The 15193-nt window shown below is 42.2% G+C and overlaps 1 protein-coding gene across 4 annotated transcripts in view; it reads left to right on the top strand.

The window, feature by feature from the left end:
- FNDC3B (fibronectin type III domain containing 3B) overlaps positions 1–15193 on the top strand; it is a 376057-nt gene that overhangs the window by 281819 nt on the left and 79045 nt on the right. For all 4 annotated transcript variants that reach the window (XM_088839060.1, XM_088839069.1, XM_088839078.1 and 1 more), the window contains exons 10-11: positions 6285–6423; positions 9443–9496. In XM_088839060.1, the coding sequence (XP_088695186.1) occupies positions 6285–6423; positions 9443–9496 (193 nt within the window). The remainder of the gene's footprint in view (positions 1–6284; positions 6424–9442; positions 9497–15193) is intronic.

The following is a 15193-nucleotide window of genomic DNA, read 5'->3' as shown; positions in this document are numbered from 1 at the left end:
TCACTTGTCTACAACAGAAACTCCAAAAGAATACCGTTACTATACAGCTGCAAAATGAGACTTTATATTCGTTGCCATTTTTATTTATTTGTACATTACCAATTTAGAGAGTGTTGCCTTGGAGGAAGTTGGCGAGCTGATAATGAAAACGAGGATGCTTCTTTTAGCAGCACCGAGCCGACTGTATTCCTCTTCCAGTTCTTAGTAGTAAACATTTTGACAAAGGCCGTCAGAAATCTCTGTCCAGAGAACTCTTCCATAGCGTGGCGGGTTTCTTTCTCAGGTACCGACATCTCACCTGGGGCTCCTTTTTCTGTTGCTTCTGATTTTGCTACTCTGATCCCATCCCCTTCACAGTGATCGCTTGTTATCTCTATGAGTTCTTTTCCAACTTTTTCCTCCCTCCTGTTAGTGAGTATTGTCTAAGTTCATCAGCCAGAAATACACAACCATTTTTTAAAGTGGCTGTCATGGCTCAGTGGAGCAATGGATAGCACGTTGGACTTCTAGAGTAGCAGTCTCTCGGTCATGGAGCTCTGTCATTGAGCTGTCTGGGGCTTGGCATCGGTCTCCAGGCAAGAGTCGCTCTTGACTTCTACTTGCCATCACCTCACTGTAATTGGGAATAATTTATTAAGAGACCAGTGGCATCTTTGAGACTGTGCTATAGATCATGTGTCAGTGGCTGTTTAGACTGGCACTTGCCATGCCCTCCAGGCCAAATTCCACATTGAAAATTGTATCCTGAGACATTCCAGGCTCTAAAGATTTTTTTCCCTCAGTTTTTGCTTGGTATTTTTGTGTCATTACTCCACATATTCAACCACTTTTTTTTTTTCTCCTAGTGATTGAGGAAAGTAATTCCTCAATAATTCCTCTATTATGTTGATTTAAAAAATCTAGGTGCTGAGTCCTGAGTTATTTTTATTAAAGTCATCACTTTAAATACCCAGTTCTTACACAAATTGCTTCTTTTGCTTTAAAAGGAGTCAATTTGTTTTTGTCAAAGTGTATTTATTCAATGCTTCCATATAAGGCATTGTGCTATGTATTGTATAACACCTCCAATGCAAAATTTCCCGTGTATGTGTGTGTATGTTGAGGAAGAAAAAGGAATAAGAAAAATCTAGTACATCAGTTCAGTTCAGTTCAGTCACTCAGTCATGTCCGACTCTTTGTGACCCCGTGAATCGCAGCACGCTGGGCCTCCCTGTCCATCACCAACTCCCAGAGGTCACTCAAACTCATGTCCATTGAGTCGATGATGCCATCCAGCCATCTCAACTCTGTTGTCCCCTTCTCCTCCTGCCCCCAATCCCTCCCAGCATCAGAGTCTTTTCCAATGAGTCAACTCGTCGCATGAGGTGGCCAAAGTATTGCAGTTTCAGCTTCTGCATCAAGTCTTCCAATGAACACCCAGGACTGATCTCCTTTAGAATGGACTGGTTGGATCTCCTTGCAGTCCAAGGGACTCTCAAGAGTCTTCTCCAACATCACAGTTCAAAAGCATCAATTCTCGGGTGCTCAGCTTTCTTCACAGTCCAACTCTCACATCCATACATGACCACGGGAAAAACCATAGCCTTGACTAGACGGACCTTGGTTGGCAAAGTAATGTCTCTGCTTTTTAGTGCTATCTAGGTTGGTCATAACTTTCCTTCCAAGTAGTAAACGTCTTTTAATTTCATGGCTGCAGTCAGCATTTGCAGTGATTTTGGAGCCCAAAATTAAAATCTGACACTGTTTCCACTGTTTCCCCATCTGTTTGCCATGAAGTGATGGGACCAGATGCCATGATCTTTGTTTTCTGAATGTTGAGCTTCAAGCCAACTTTTTCACTCTCCTCTTTCACTTTCATCAAGAGGCTTTTTAGTTCCTCTTCACTTTCTGCCATAAGGGTGGTGTCATCTAGTACATATATACACATAAATAAGTCACATTCTATTTTATAATACTTATGCATAAGTATGTAAATTTTATAATCAATCATTTGTATATTCATTTATTTACACATATACAAAGAAAAGTATATTCCTATTTTAATTGGTAGTTTTATAATTAATACTGACATTGAAGCAATCATTTTACTGTGGGAGTCAAGAATTTATATTTTTATAAATGATAGGATAATGAAAAATTTGAGTGATGGAATTGATAGCCATTTCATGACAAAATGTGAAGCTATTTTCCAGTCACTGGCATAAACAATTTGGCAAAGAAGTTGCCCAGAGATGATATCACGTAAAAACATTTCCCAGAAAAATTATGTGATGAAACGTTTCCAAAAATATGGGCTTGACTAGCTCAGAGTAGGGTTATGAAATAGGTGTTATTGACTAGAAATTGTGGTGCCTAGTATGTTACAGATGTGCTGGAGGAAGTTGGAGGCAAATTTCTGAAATTCTTGGAGCACCTGTTTCATAAGCACTTAGTATTTAAACTGAAGCAAATGTAAAAACCCAGCACAAGATTAATTAGAAAAGTGTCTTCCTTTCTGATAGTATCAATACTTAAAGAACTGAATTGTTTGCTGATACATTTAACCTAGGGCATTGGTCCAACTCCACAGATCCTCCTATCACATGGTGATTAGTAGACAAAACACACCATCCTGTGAGAAACATTACTGCAGCATTCTTGAAAATGTAATGCCATTTCCAGAGACTTTTCTGTGAAAGTTGCTGGTAAAAATGGAGCTGGTAATTATTGCAATTAGTTGCTACCTATTCACTAAACCATTTGAATTGACAGATGTAATCATAAGGCACTTAGATAATCATGTCAAGTTTTAGATCCTGTGTGCAGCACATTTATAAAATGCCACGTAAAATGGATCTTGTTTCCTTTGCAGACAGATTTTTATCAGTGCAGAGCATTGACTCCTCATTTAGACAAACTGATGTTCTCTGAGTTCAGAGACAAGGGGAGTAACTCCTGGGGGCCCGCACAACTGTCCGTTCTCAACTACCTCAGATTTTCACTTGTGCCATCAGGTTCCTTCATTACTGTCATCCTCCCGATCTGGCTGTCAGTAGCCTCCTTTATTCGTGTTTTGCTAGCCTGAGTATGGATGTGTGACTCCAAGAAACTCATTCAAAATATAGAATAAATTTAGGACTGAGTCCGGATCCTCCCAAAAAACTAACTGTGGTCTGCTGGTTCTTGGCAGGCCCATCCCCTCCTTCCTTTCCTCTGCTCTGTTACCCACGTGGAGTTCTGGTGCTGAATGTGTTTGGATTTTTAGGACTTGGTCTCCCTGAGTACAGTCTGAACTCATAAGCACATGCCTAGTGACCACAGCATAAGATATCTTCTGGGAATGAAAGTGGGTAAAGAGGATTGGGTAAAAGGCAGCTAAAAAGCCACCTCAGTGCCAGGTAGACAGCAGGGACTCTGAACTGGACAGCGCCTGCCCCATCTATAGAGGAGCTGCTCTCAGTTTCATTTAATTTCTATCATTTTGGACTTTGGTCCAGTGGTTGAGAATCTGCCTGCCATTGCAGGGGACACGGGTTTGATCCTTGGTCTGGGAAGATCCCACATGCTGCAGGGCAACTAAGCCCATGCGCCACAGCTACTGAGCCTGTGTTTTAGAGCCCTCAAATTGCAACTATGGAATCTACATACCACAGCCACTGAAACCCATGCACTCTATAGAGCCTGTGTTCAGCAACAAAAGAAGCCACACCAATGAGAATCTGGTGTGCCACAACTAGAGAATACCTCCCGCTTGCTGCAGCTAGAGAAAGCCCATGCACAGCAACCAAGACCCCGCACAGCCATAAATAAATAAATCAAAATAATTCAGTGTCTGTCTGTCAGCTCTGCAGCTCACTTTTGCTAGAACTTGTACTTTTCAAGAGAAGCCAGAGATTCATTTTTTTAAATGAGATCTCCATTTTTTCCAACATTGGCTTAATTTTTGACTTTTTATTTCTGAAGATTTCAGTAGTCAAAAGTGGACAGTAATTTAATGAACTCTCATAAGCTCACCACCCAACTTTTTATTTCCTTGGTGCCTTCACCAACCCCCTCCTCCAACAGTTATTTTGAAGTAAAGTCCATACATCCTATTTCACCTGTGAACCCCACATTACCATCATCACACACCCCATGCCCATCCAACATAAACAAAAATTGTAAATTCCAGAGACTGTTCCCATTTCCTCAACTGTCCTAAAAATGAAGGTTTTGTTTCTTCAGGTTGTTGTAATTGGAATTCAGACATGGTCTGCATATTATGTTTGGCTGATAGCTCTTAAATTTTTCTTAAGCTATAGATTTTCCCTCCATCCTTTTTTCTCTTCTTGCAATCATTTGTTGAAATAAATAAAATTCTGTCTGTAGAATTTTCCACATTGTGAATTAGGCTGATTGCATCCCTGTAGTGTTGCTTAATGGTGTTCTCTCCACACCTCCTATAAAGCAGTGAAGAGACTTAAACAGATACAGGTTCCGTTTTTTTGGCAGGGATTTTGTAGATAGTGGCATGGTCTCTCCTTAGGAGTGCGTGATGTCTGCTCGTCTCTTTTCTGGTCGTCGTTGCCAATGTCCTTTAATTCATAGGTAGAAGTAATATTTTAACACTATCTTTCTTCCCTCCCCCCACACATATTTTGGGCCAAATAAAACCCATGAGTGATCAGTGGGAGAATTCAACTGATCTATTAAAGTTCAAGCTGGAACCCTGCCCATGTCCGGAACATTCTGTGATTCATGTTAAGCAACTTACTCCCAACAAGCCTGTCCTGATGCACGGAAATGATCCTGCCAAATCTGCCATTCCATTTTCTATTATCATTTGCCTACTTAACAGTGAATGCAAAAAGGAGCATTTCTTTCATCAGGTAGAGTGAACCTAAAGATAAAGCATCTTTTGTTTGGATCACGCCTCATGGTATGCTCCCCTAAGGCAAACAAGTCAAATAGCCAGTAAATATGTGTTTTACCTTTTAGAATGGAAGGGAGGCATGTCTGTTAGTACTTTTGACTTGTATGGCCTTTGTAAAAGGCCATACAAAAATATTTTTGTGATAGACTTTGGGGAGAAAGGATTTTAAAAATCGTATACCTAGGTAGGTCCTGTTTTCCATAATGTTATCTTTAGCTGTTGTTTATTCATTGAGCAGAGTGAGGGGAAGTGGATTGTGGGTGTTTAGAAAAACATAATTGCAGGATGAGTCAGGACATTGGGGAATACAAGATAGCAGTTAGATCTCCATGACTGAATACAGTTGATCCAACTTTCCAGCTGTGTAGCTTTGGGAAGTTTACTTCACTTCTCCAGTCTGAGTGTTCTTCTGTCCTTAATGGCACCTCATAAAGAATTGTTAAGAACTAAGGGCTTGCTGTATTTACCAGTTCTGAATAGCTTAATTCATGCATCCTTTTTTTGGCAGCAAAGGTTTCTTTGTTGTCTTAGTGAAAGAGTATGTTTTCAAGATTTTTTTTTTTTAAATCCCCAATTTTTTTTTAAAGGAAAAGTAGGAAGATGATAAAAATCAGCATAATCCTATTTTATGCTATTTGCAAGGAGTGTCGCTTTATAATAGTGTGTTACATGCTTTTTCTTCACAGCTTCTCTGAGAAATCAGGTCCATATGTTGAGTGTCGAGCCAGGCATTTTAATGTTCAGAGTGCACATTTTTAATCTTGACTCCAGGTGTAAGAGTTAGATGTTCACATGGATAAACTGTACCTGAACAATGTTGTTATTGAATTAAAGAAAGATGCACTTGGCAGTAGCAAGCCTGTTCCTGTGTGAAATGTCCATATTTCTATTGAAATATCTGCAGTATGATACCTTATTGTTTGTATTTCCACCTCTCTCTCGGTTTGTGGAGTCTACCCACTGTTTCTTGTCTCCTTTCACCCAACCCTTAACTGCACTTCTCGCCTTATTCCAGACAAAGTCGACCAGAGAGGGGCTTGATGGATTTTAGAATATGTATTTGGAGACCATTTCGGGGAATAAAGATATGTCCTTATTTAGCATATTCTTTTCTGGTCAGTAGACTCTGCCTATCTTAAATGGGGCTGGGTTCTGACAACTAGTGGGAGGAGAGAATGCATTGAGGCACGTGGTCTGCTGAAATTATTTTCCCCTGAAAATGGTGACCATAGTTAGGTCAGAACAAGACTAGCAAATAAGAATAAGGGTCACAGTGCATATTACATAAGAAACTCTGTTCCTGGAGGGAAACCCTGGGGCAAAGCTGAGATTAACACCCCAGTCTTGTGTGATAGGCCTCTGCCACTGACTGTATGTATATTTCCATTTTCAGGGTATACGCTATGTACAATTCCGTAAAGGGTTCCTGCTCTGAGCCGGTTAGCTTCACCACCCACAGCTGTGCGCCTGAGTGTCCCTTCCCGCCTAAGCTGGCACATAGGAGCAAAAGTTCACTAACCTTGCAGTGGAAGGTGGGTAACACAACGTGTTGAGAATATTCTGAAGTCTGTGGCTGTTTGAAATATTTATTTAGCAATATTCCACTTTGATATTAGCATTTTCTGCATTTTGACTGAAACAAATTGTTGTGATATCAAAGTTACCATCTCTTAAAAATTGGGCAAAAGAATGAGAGAGAGAACTGTGAAATCAAGTTTTAGCTTTCTTTGCAGGGGAGTCTCTTAGGGTCATGAGCAAGTCTTTATAAGTGGTAAAAATACTTAAGATACCTAAATGTCATCACTTTCTAATAGTTTAATCCATTTCAACAGACATTTGAGGACTTGAGTAAAAACTTTTCTGAAGAAAGATTTAGAGCTAAAGTAGATTTATGGGTCTGTTGACTTCTTTCAGTGGTGACTCTGAAATGTCTAATACTTAAATCTGCCTAGAATGTTTAGTGTTCTAAACTACATTAAGGTTTCATTAAATTTTTGCCAGTTAGACCTTAGATCAGTTAGGATTACTAATTATTTTTTAACATCTGAATTATGTAGTAGTTTTCATGAAATACAACTTCTGGGCTACCAACAGCTCTTGAGAAAGAGAGCCCCTTAAAGTGTATTTGTAAGAAAATAGACTGGTATCAATCTCTATAGCGATTATTTCTATGTACTTACTTATACTTTAAAATATAGTTCAAAATGTAAAATTAATAGAAGTTGAGATAATAAAGACTTATGGTACTGGGAAAGAACACTAATGTGCAAATAAGATGACTAGGGAGATGTGTTATTGGTGAAGAAATACTTTGTCCTTTTGTTCTCAGACCAGAGAATCCAGTTTATCCTGGGAGTTGTTGAAAACAGTTGAGGGTAGTCATTAGCAACAGAGCACGGACTTCCGTAGACCCCTCTGGTAGCCAGTGGTCAACATTGAGCAGGTTATTTGGTCAAAGGCAAAGTTGTAGAATCTGAACTATCTTATTTTCCTTCCTGGCTTCCAGGGATAGTCCAGGTCAGTGATTCCCCACCTTTTCAGTTTTAACACCCAACTGGTCATCACTGTTTAAGTTCTTGAAGCATACACATCCACTTTAAAATGTATTCATTATTTACACATATACATATGTAAATACATCTTAAGGAAAGAATCAAGATCCATTTTGTTTGAAGAATATAAGATAATCTTCTTTAATATTCCCAGAGGGACCGTGGGGTCTTACAAACCTTAAGTTGGGAATCACTGATACATACATTCTCCTTAAAACCTGGATGTAATTCAGGTCTCAGGCAGGCCAGCAACTTCAAGAAAAAGGTTTTTCACTAGGAGGAAAATGTTTCACATTTTCTTTCTCCCTTTATTTAGTTGTAAATCAGAAGCATATTTTTGTTTCATTCAGTTATGTGCAAAGTTGAAAGTTCCGGATTCAGTTCAGTTTTCATGTCCTTAGAACAGGTTTGCTGTTGTCCAGGGACTCCAGCTGGGAGCTCCAGCTGGGGGCGCAAGGACAGGTGGACCATGCTCTGGCTGTCCACCTGTTCTTGAAGCCACCAGGACACAGAGACCTCGGGGTCCTCTAATGTCACTTTGTTAGCACCAGGACATAGGACTGCACAAATACTGAGTCTGTGTCCCCACGCTCAAGGAATCGGAGACTCAGTGGTGGGGCAGAGCATCACAGGAATATATGAGCATCCTAAATGTAGTCCTTACCTGAGAAATGGGTTCTCAGCTAAAGCTTTGATTTTGTATGTTATTTACACTTTAAATACATCCCTATGTTTTCTCCCAAATTGAGCCCACAAAAGCCTGAAATTATAGTTTAGTAGAATATACAACACTCACTTGTAATTGGAGTGAGTGAGTGGGAGTAAAAATTTGTAACTACCAGATTTTAGGACTCAGAAGAAAGAAGGAAAAGAAGGAAGGAGAGGCGAGGGATAAGAGTTTGTTAATTAACTCATACTTACTGTGCCCTGGATGTTTTATTATTAAGGACAATGAAGCAACAGCTATTGTTTTTTGGGTGCTTCCTGTATAAGACCAGGACAGTTTAATAAGGGATTTATATATATTCTCCCAGTCCCTCAAAACACCCATGCATTCTTGGAAAAAGAAGCTAAGCACTGATACTGAGCAACTTATATTAGACCACCTGTGACAGATAGACAAGCTGGGCTTCCGTGTAGTTCTGATGACTCGGCTGCCTTTTGCTTGGGGCAGCTCACCATGGTCTGTGGAATCCTGACTCTTGTCCTGGGAAAATCCAGGTGCAGGTGTATTTGTGCTTGGAGATGTGGTCTTACTGGTGCTGTGAGGGACCCCACCATAGCACCCTCTGCGGGCAGGTCTGACCTTACAAAGCTCTCTTTTCTCCAGAGTCTTTTACTACTCTTCCCATTGTCCAAAGCCTGTTTTCTCAGTGAGGGAGATCTCAGTATTGTGCTTTTAGGAGGAAAGCAAATGATGAACCTTCTTTTGGCTAATGTGCTAAGGGCTAATTGCCCCTAGTAATCTCTCCAGGAGATCCCAGGTTTCCTCAGGCCAATCTTAATGCCACAGAAGGCTTTCTAATCTTAACCTCTTTAAAACAAGCAAAAACTGTGTGGGGAAAGTTATAGAAATATAGACTCTGAACTCTTAAACACAGGTGGGTCAGCTTTACGCTATCAGACTCCCACGTGTCATACCTGTTTCTCTGCATTTTCCTCCCTGTGCCCTTGAGCTTTTAAGTGCCTCTTAAAAGTTTTATCCACAGAGAAATGAGGGTACCGTGTGGGTATAAAGGTAGAGGTGGTGGGCAAGGCAGGCTTGGCTGTTTGTGGGGTATGATTTATTAATAGTGAGGGCTCTCCCTATTAGTTGACTTGCGTTAAAATTGGTTTGTGGTAATGTTTGACCAAGGAAATGGAGGCGATCCAGAGGGTTGTTGCCCTATGGGGAGAGCCTAGGACTAGCACAGACACTGTATTTGAACCAAGGTGGAGAGCTCAAAACTTTTGTCTGTAAACGGTTTTCTCTAATCTCTTTTTTTCTTTTTTTTTTTAGGCACCAATTGACAATGGTTCAAAAATCACCAACTACCTTTTAGAGTGGGATGAGGTAATCATATTTTCATGTTCATCCATCTAAAACACCTTTCAAAAATGAAACTGCTGAACAAATGCCATTTTATTCTTTTTTGAAGATATGCTAAACACATGGAAAAAATAATGTAAGTAGAGAAAATTTTAAACCAATAGTTATTGACTGTGGAAAATGAAAATGGACTGAAATATAGTCAATTGTGCATTAAAATATATTTACTTGGCTTATTAGCAAGAAATGCCACAGAAAGAAAAGACAGGGTCTAACTGCTCTGAAGGCCTTACTATCTGGCCAGACATTAATGAGTATTTTAAGGGCTTCTGTGATAGCTCAGGTGGTAAAGAATCTGTCCGTAATGCAGGAGACCCCAGTTTGATTCCTGGGTCAGGAAGATCTGCTGGAGAAAGGATAGGCTACCCATGCCAGTATTCTTGGGCTTCCCTTGTGGTTCAGCTGGTAAAGAATCCACCTGCAGTGCAGGAGACTTGGATTTGATATCTGGGTTGGGAAGATCTGTTGGAGAAGGGAAAGGCTACCCACTCCGGTATTCTGGCCTGGAGAATTCCATGGACTGTATAGTCCATGGGGTCGCAAAGAGATGGTCTTGACTGAGGTACTTTCACTTGACTTTAATGAGTATTTGGAACTGATTTCTTTGTTATCTTGACTGCCAAGGGCCAGCCTGAATCAATGGTTTCCATAAGGTAGACCACACTGTGGCCTGAGAAGCCTAGTTTGTGTCTTGGCTTTCAGTGCTGTGTGCTAACTCTGCCCTGTTGAATACTGTCTGGGAGTGGGACGTGGAGGGTGGGCTGCACTGGGGGTCTTACCTACCCACGTGCGTTTAGCCTACCAGCTAGACCATCCTAGAACAGTGCCACCTTTGGTGTCTGTCTCACCAGAGACTGTGTATAGTATCCATGGTGATGTCTTCTTACAGTCAAGGCCACTCTCTGCTGAATAGTGACTCAGTGCTTTTTTAGCCTCACTCACACTGCACAGACTCTCAGGCTGGAAACACTAGATGCAGAAATCTTCTCTTTCTATGAAGCAACAATACTATTCCTTTAAATCTTAATTCTGTTCATTCATTTACCCATGTTTTATTCTCTTTCTGTGGTAGAGCAAATGGACTAAGGATTTGAAATACAGGAAATGTGGGATTTGGGGTGCCATCCAAGTTAACTAGTCTTTGTAACTTAAATTTAAAGGCACTGAAAAATTCAGCACACAAGCTTAGGCAAAAAGTCAACTTGTCAAGAGTAGAAAAAAATATTTTAACCCAGTGTTAAATGAAAACGGGTGAAATTCTCATGATGAAATCTTGATGTGGAGAGGGGGCTCTTTATCACTTTTTGCAGAAGCATATTTTCCCATCTGAGTGGCGTCTGAACAGCTAGAGTTCCAAGTTACCAAAGACAATGATCTATTGTTTCTAGGATCCTTGTGAATGGCTCCTATGTACAGATTGGTGAAATCTCAGACTTAACTGGTATATTTTACAGATTAGATGGATTTCGTTTTAAGGCGGCTTGCCTGGAAGGTGAAACCATCCCCTGTGGCCCTGGTGTTGAGGTTTTACATGGAGACAGAGATTCGGGAAAGAGGAGGCTGTTTTCCTCTCACTTGCCTTCTCAGAGCACAGCACTGTATGTGTGTGTTGGGGGAGGCTGGGGGTGGAGTATGCCTGTGTTTTTCCTCCTCTCTGCCTTGGACCATGGCTCCATAAGTTAAGTAAGGTCAGAGAAGTTGAGTGCTTGAGTGGGAAACTTCCAAGGAAAACTCAGGTGGTACAGGAAATGGTAATGGTGACTCAGTCATTGGCCATCTTCCCTTTGAATTTGAATTGAAAGTGCCCTGGCACGATTCTGGGAGGAACATACAACAGCCTCAGATGAAATGGAGAAGCTCTGTCTAATGACCATTTATAATCAATAGGACCCACTGTTAACTAGTGACTACAAAGTGTGAAGTTGTTTGTTTGGGGCCTTCTCCCACCTTTTCCCTTCTTGCTCTCCTTCCATCCTGTACTCACTTCCCTCCTAGTTCTTTTCCTTTCCTCTTTATGTGCCCTCCCACCTTTGAATTTCTACTAGTGTCAGCTCTGATGAGCTTTCCTGGAGTTTTCAGGCTAATTGACTATAGATCATCACAGGAATCCTTTTATGACCTGTGACTTAATAATTCTTCAAGGAAGAAAATCAAATGTGTACACACAGCACACCATCTCACCTGCAGGAAGTGTGAGTGCACAAGGCTCTGACTCTCCCTCTGAAACCTTCTGCTGGTGGTTTCTGAGCCAAGTGCAGCTGCTACCAGGTCTCCTTCCAGACCGCAGCGGTTGGTGGGGGGTGGGGTGCATTGGGGTAGGAGAACAGAGCAGTCTTAGGCTGGAGTCACTCCCCCCACACCCAGCCCTCTCCAGAGCCAGAGTTCGCCTCTTCCAGCCACACACCCCTGGCTTCTCTGGCACCCAGAGGGGCTGTAGAAACAAGCATAAAGGGCAGGAAGGAGGCAGGGTGTGCAGAGGAGCAGATCCCCACCTGAGGGCAAGCAGGTGTCCTTCAGTCTCGAAGAAACTTGTGTTCAGGAGTCACTCCTGCCCCTTTCCTGCTGGAGCACCTGGTCTGAAAATCCCAGCTTGGGTGAGGTAACCCCATCCACATACACGCCACCATGGATGTCTGGGTGTCCCCATATTTTTATCATATCAACACTGGCTAAAGTTCCCAGAATACTTGATTCTTTGCCTCAAATTTTTAATCACCATTCTTGTAAGATAATCAGTGTAAAATTCTGAAGGTGTTAGGAAACTAAGAGTACAGGGCTTCAAGTACTGCTGTCAGGTTCTAGAAAAAAGACCTTCGTGAATGAAAGAGCAGTGGCAGAAAGGCCACTGGGTGCCACCCCTGGGAATGCTGTGCTGAGCTGACCTTGGGGAAAGCCACCTCAATCAATAGCTAGCCGCCTGCTGGTCTCTGAAGACAGGTGTGACTCTAATTGGGGAACAGAAAACAGAACCATGAAGCACGGGGGGTGGGGGGGTGGGGACTGACGTGTCCTCTCTCCTTATTGTCAGTAATGTCACATCACTGTTCAAAGAATTCACCTGGAGGTTGCTCACTAATGGTTCTGCAAGAGGGTGTTGCATGCCTACTTTTCTCCATTAATAATTGTGCCTAGACACTCTCTTAATTTTTCCATCAATGCAGGAAGTAACTGTAACTATGAGATAGTAATAAGCAGCTGACAGTGGAACACACAGGTGTCACTGGCTTTTCGGTCATGGCCATTGGTTTCAATTTTCCCCTGAAATAGATGAGTTTTCATAACTTGGAAAGGTGTAGCCTTTCCTGGCCATGTTCCCCTTGTTGGAATGACTCAGAGGAGCTGTAGCGTGAGTTCTGCTCTTAGATGTTGTTTTAACTTCTGCTCTACAGAAATGCTACCTGTTGCTGTTAGCAGCTAGTTCCTCAGTGCACACGCAGGTTTCCTAAGATCTTATTGTGAATACATGGCATGGATTCAGGTTGATGTGTTCAGTGGTGTGGTGTTCACCCAAGGAGAACTGGATTGTTTCTGCTTTGTCTCAAGCTAGTCAAACAAATAATTTAACCCCCCAGGTCCAGCTTTTCCATTTGAAAAAGTGTCTGTCATCTCACAAGTAGGTTAAGATTGAATGAGATAACTTGGGCAATGACAGATTCTGTGTAATGATTATTTCATGTCACCTAAGCACGTTAACATTCAGATCTGGGATAGGAAAAGTCAACAATTATAGAAGATTGTGTGAAAGAAATATGACATTTTTCTGTCAGGAATTTATACAGGAGCCCTGAGGTTAATGGCTCTGGTTTGAACTAAACAAAAACGGATGTCAATGCTATATATAGATGTTAATTTGCCATTAGCTTTGCTTCCAGACATGACATGTTGGGAATATTCTAGAGAACCAGAAAAATAGCTTGTGGGAATGTGACTAGTGGAGTTCTCAAGAATCTCTCCCTCCCATGTGACTCAGCTCACCCGAACAGGAATGTCACATCTGGGTTTCCCGGTGACTAATGAGTGAACACAGCTGTCAAACAGTAGACCACAAATGAAATAAATACTGCAGAAATCAAGGGATACTTTGAAATCAAACAGAAAAGGCCAGCAGCAGGTAGAGCCCAGAAGCCCCCAGGGACCCACAAAGCAGCCAGGCTGGGCTCAGCAGCCCCGTTGCAGAAACCCAGAGCAGGTTGCAGGCCCCAGCCATGCATCCTATCATTTAGGGACTGAGCTGGCCTCATAAGGAGGTGCTTGGTTTCTGATTTATTAATCAGATTCCTATTTAACTTGTTGTTGTTCAGTTGCTAAGTCGTGTCCGACTCTTTGTGATCCCATGAACTGTAGCACACCAGGGTTTCATACCCTTCACTATCTCCTGGAGTTTGCTCAAACTCATGTCCATTGAGTTGGTGATGCCATCCAGTTATCTCATCCTCTGTCACCCCCTTCTCCTCCTTCCCTCAGTCTTTCCCAGCATCAGTGTCTTTTCCAGTGAGTCAGTTCTTCGCATCAAGTGGCCAAAGTACTGGAGCTTCAGCTTCAGTCATCAGCCCTTCCAGTGAATATTCATGGGTGACTTCCTTTAGCTTTGAACGGTTTCATCTCCTTGCTGTCCAAGGGATTCTGAAGAGTCTTCTGCAACACCACAATTCAAAAGTATCAATTCTTAGGCACCTGTTTAACTTAGGTGTTAGTATTGGTAATCTTTCAAAAGGCTTCTTGCCGTAAGTGAATTTGCACATGGCATTTCCGGTTAGACAGTAGCCTTTCCAGGAGGAACCATAGCATTGACAAGCAGAGTGACTTACAGAATGGATGAAGAGAGCCTTGCCGTGAGTGCCACTGTCTCTGGGAGCCCTGCTGCCTGTGGCCGCATAGCCTGCTGCTCCAATGGGGATCACCAGGAAGGCCAGTGTCTACTCCCCCATCCATCACCGATGCCTGGCCGAAAGTCAGGGGAGGGTGCCACTCGCCCAGGCGCACGAGCTCTTCTGCTCATTCTCGAGAGTGAGAATGAGTAAATCCTTTATTATTTGTCCATCAGAAAGCATCTTTTACATAAGAGCCAGATTAGTGAGCTGGCAGAGAGACAGTGTTTTGCCACATCACAAGTCTTCACTGCCACATCCAAGGGTAGTTTCTGAGAGCCAGGGGAATAGCTTTCTCCACTGAAGCTTCTATGGAAGGAAACAAGGCAAGGAAGGATTTAGTAACTCGGAGAGGTTCGTAGGTATCAAAGGCAGAGCTGAGTTAAAAGGAGCTCTCTCATCCCCTCAGACGTCTGCACACCAGAGGCAGATTCTCCATGCTTTTTACCAGCTGTCGCATGTATAAAGGAGGGAGTTATGTGTTAGGGCCTTAGACTCTGGAGAACTCCCAGCTGAGGCTGTATCACCTGTGTCCTCAGCGCCTAATTCATCAACTCATTTGTTCTGTTTGTTAGTTTCCAGCTACAGGATGGCCACCTGGGCCTTGGTCAGGTGGTAAACTGAAGCCAGCCATCTCTGGGTTCGTCCCTTGTATAAACAGCCTGTTCTAAAATCACCCACTCGCTTCTCCTTTCCTTTCTCTTTGGGACAGTCTCAACACATCGATCTTATCAGAGCACTCGACATCTGGCAAACCTCCACATTTGGAGGGATATACAGGAACATTGCATTT

Source organism: Moschus berezovskii, chromosome 1, assembly GCF_049115385.1.
Source record: "Moschus berezovskii isolate FMDL1 chromosome 1, NW_MosBer_1.0, whole genome shotgun sequence".
Lineage (NCBI taxonomy): Eukaryota > Metazoa > Chordata > Mammalia > Artiodactyla > Moschidae > Moschus > Moschus berezovskii.
This window is presented reverse-complemented; position numbering and strand designations above follow the sequence as displayed.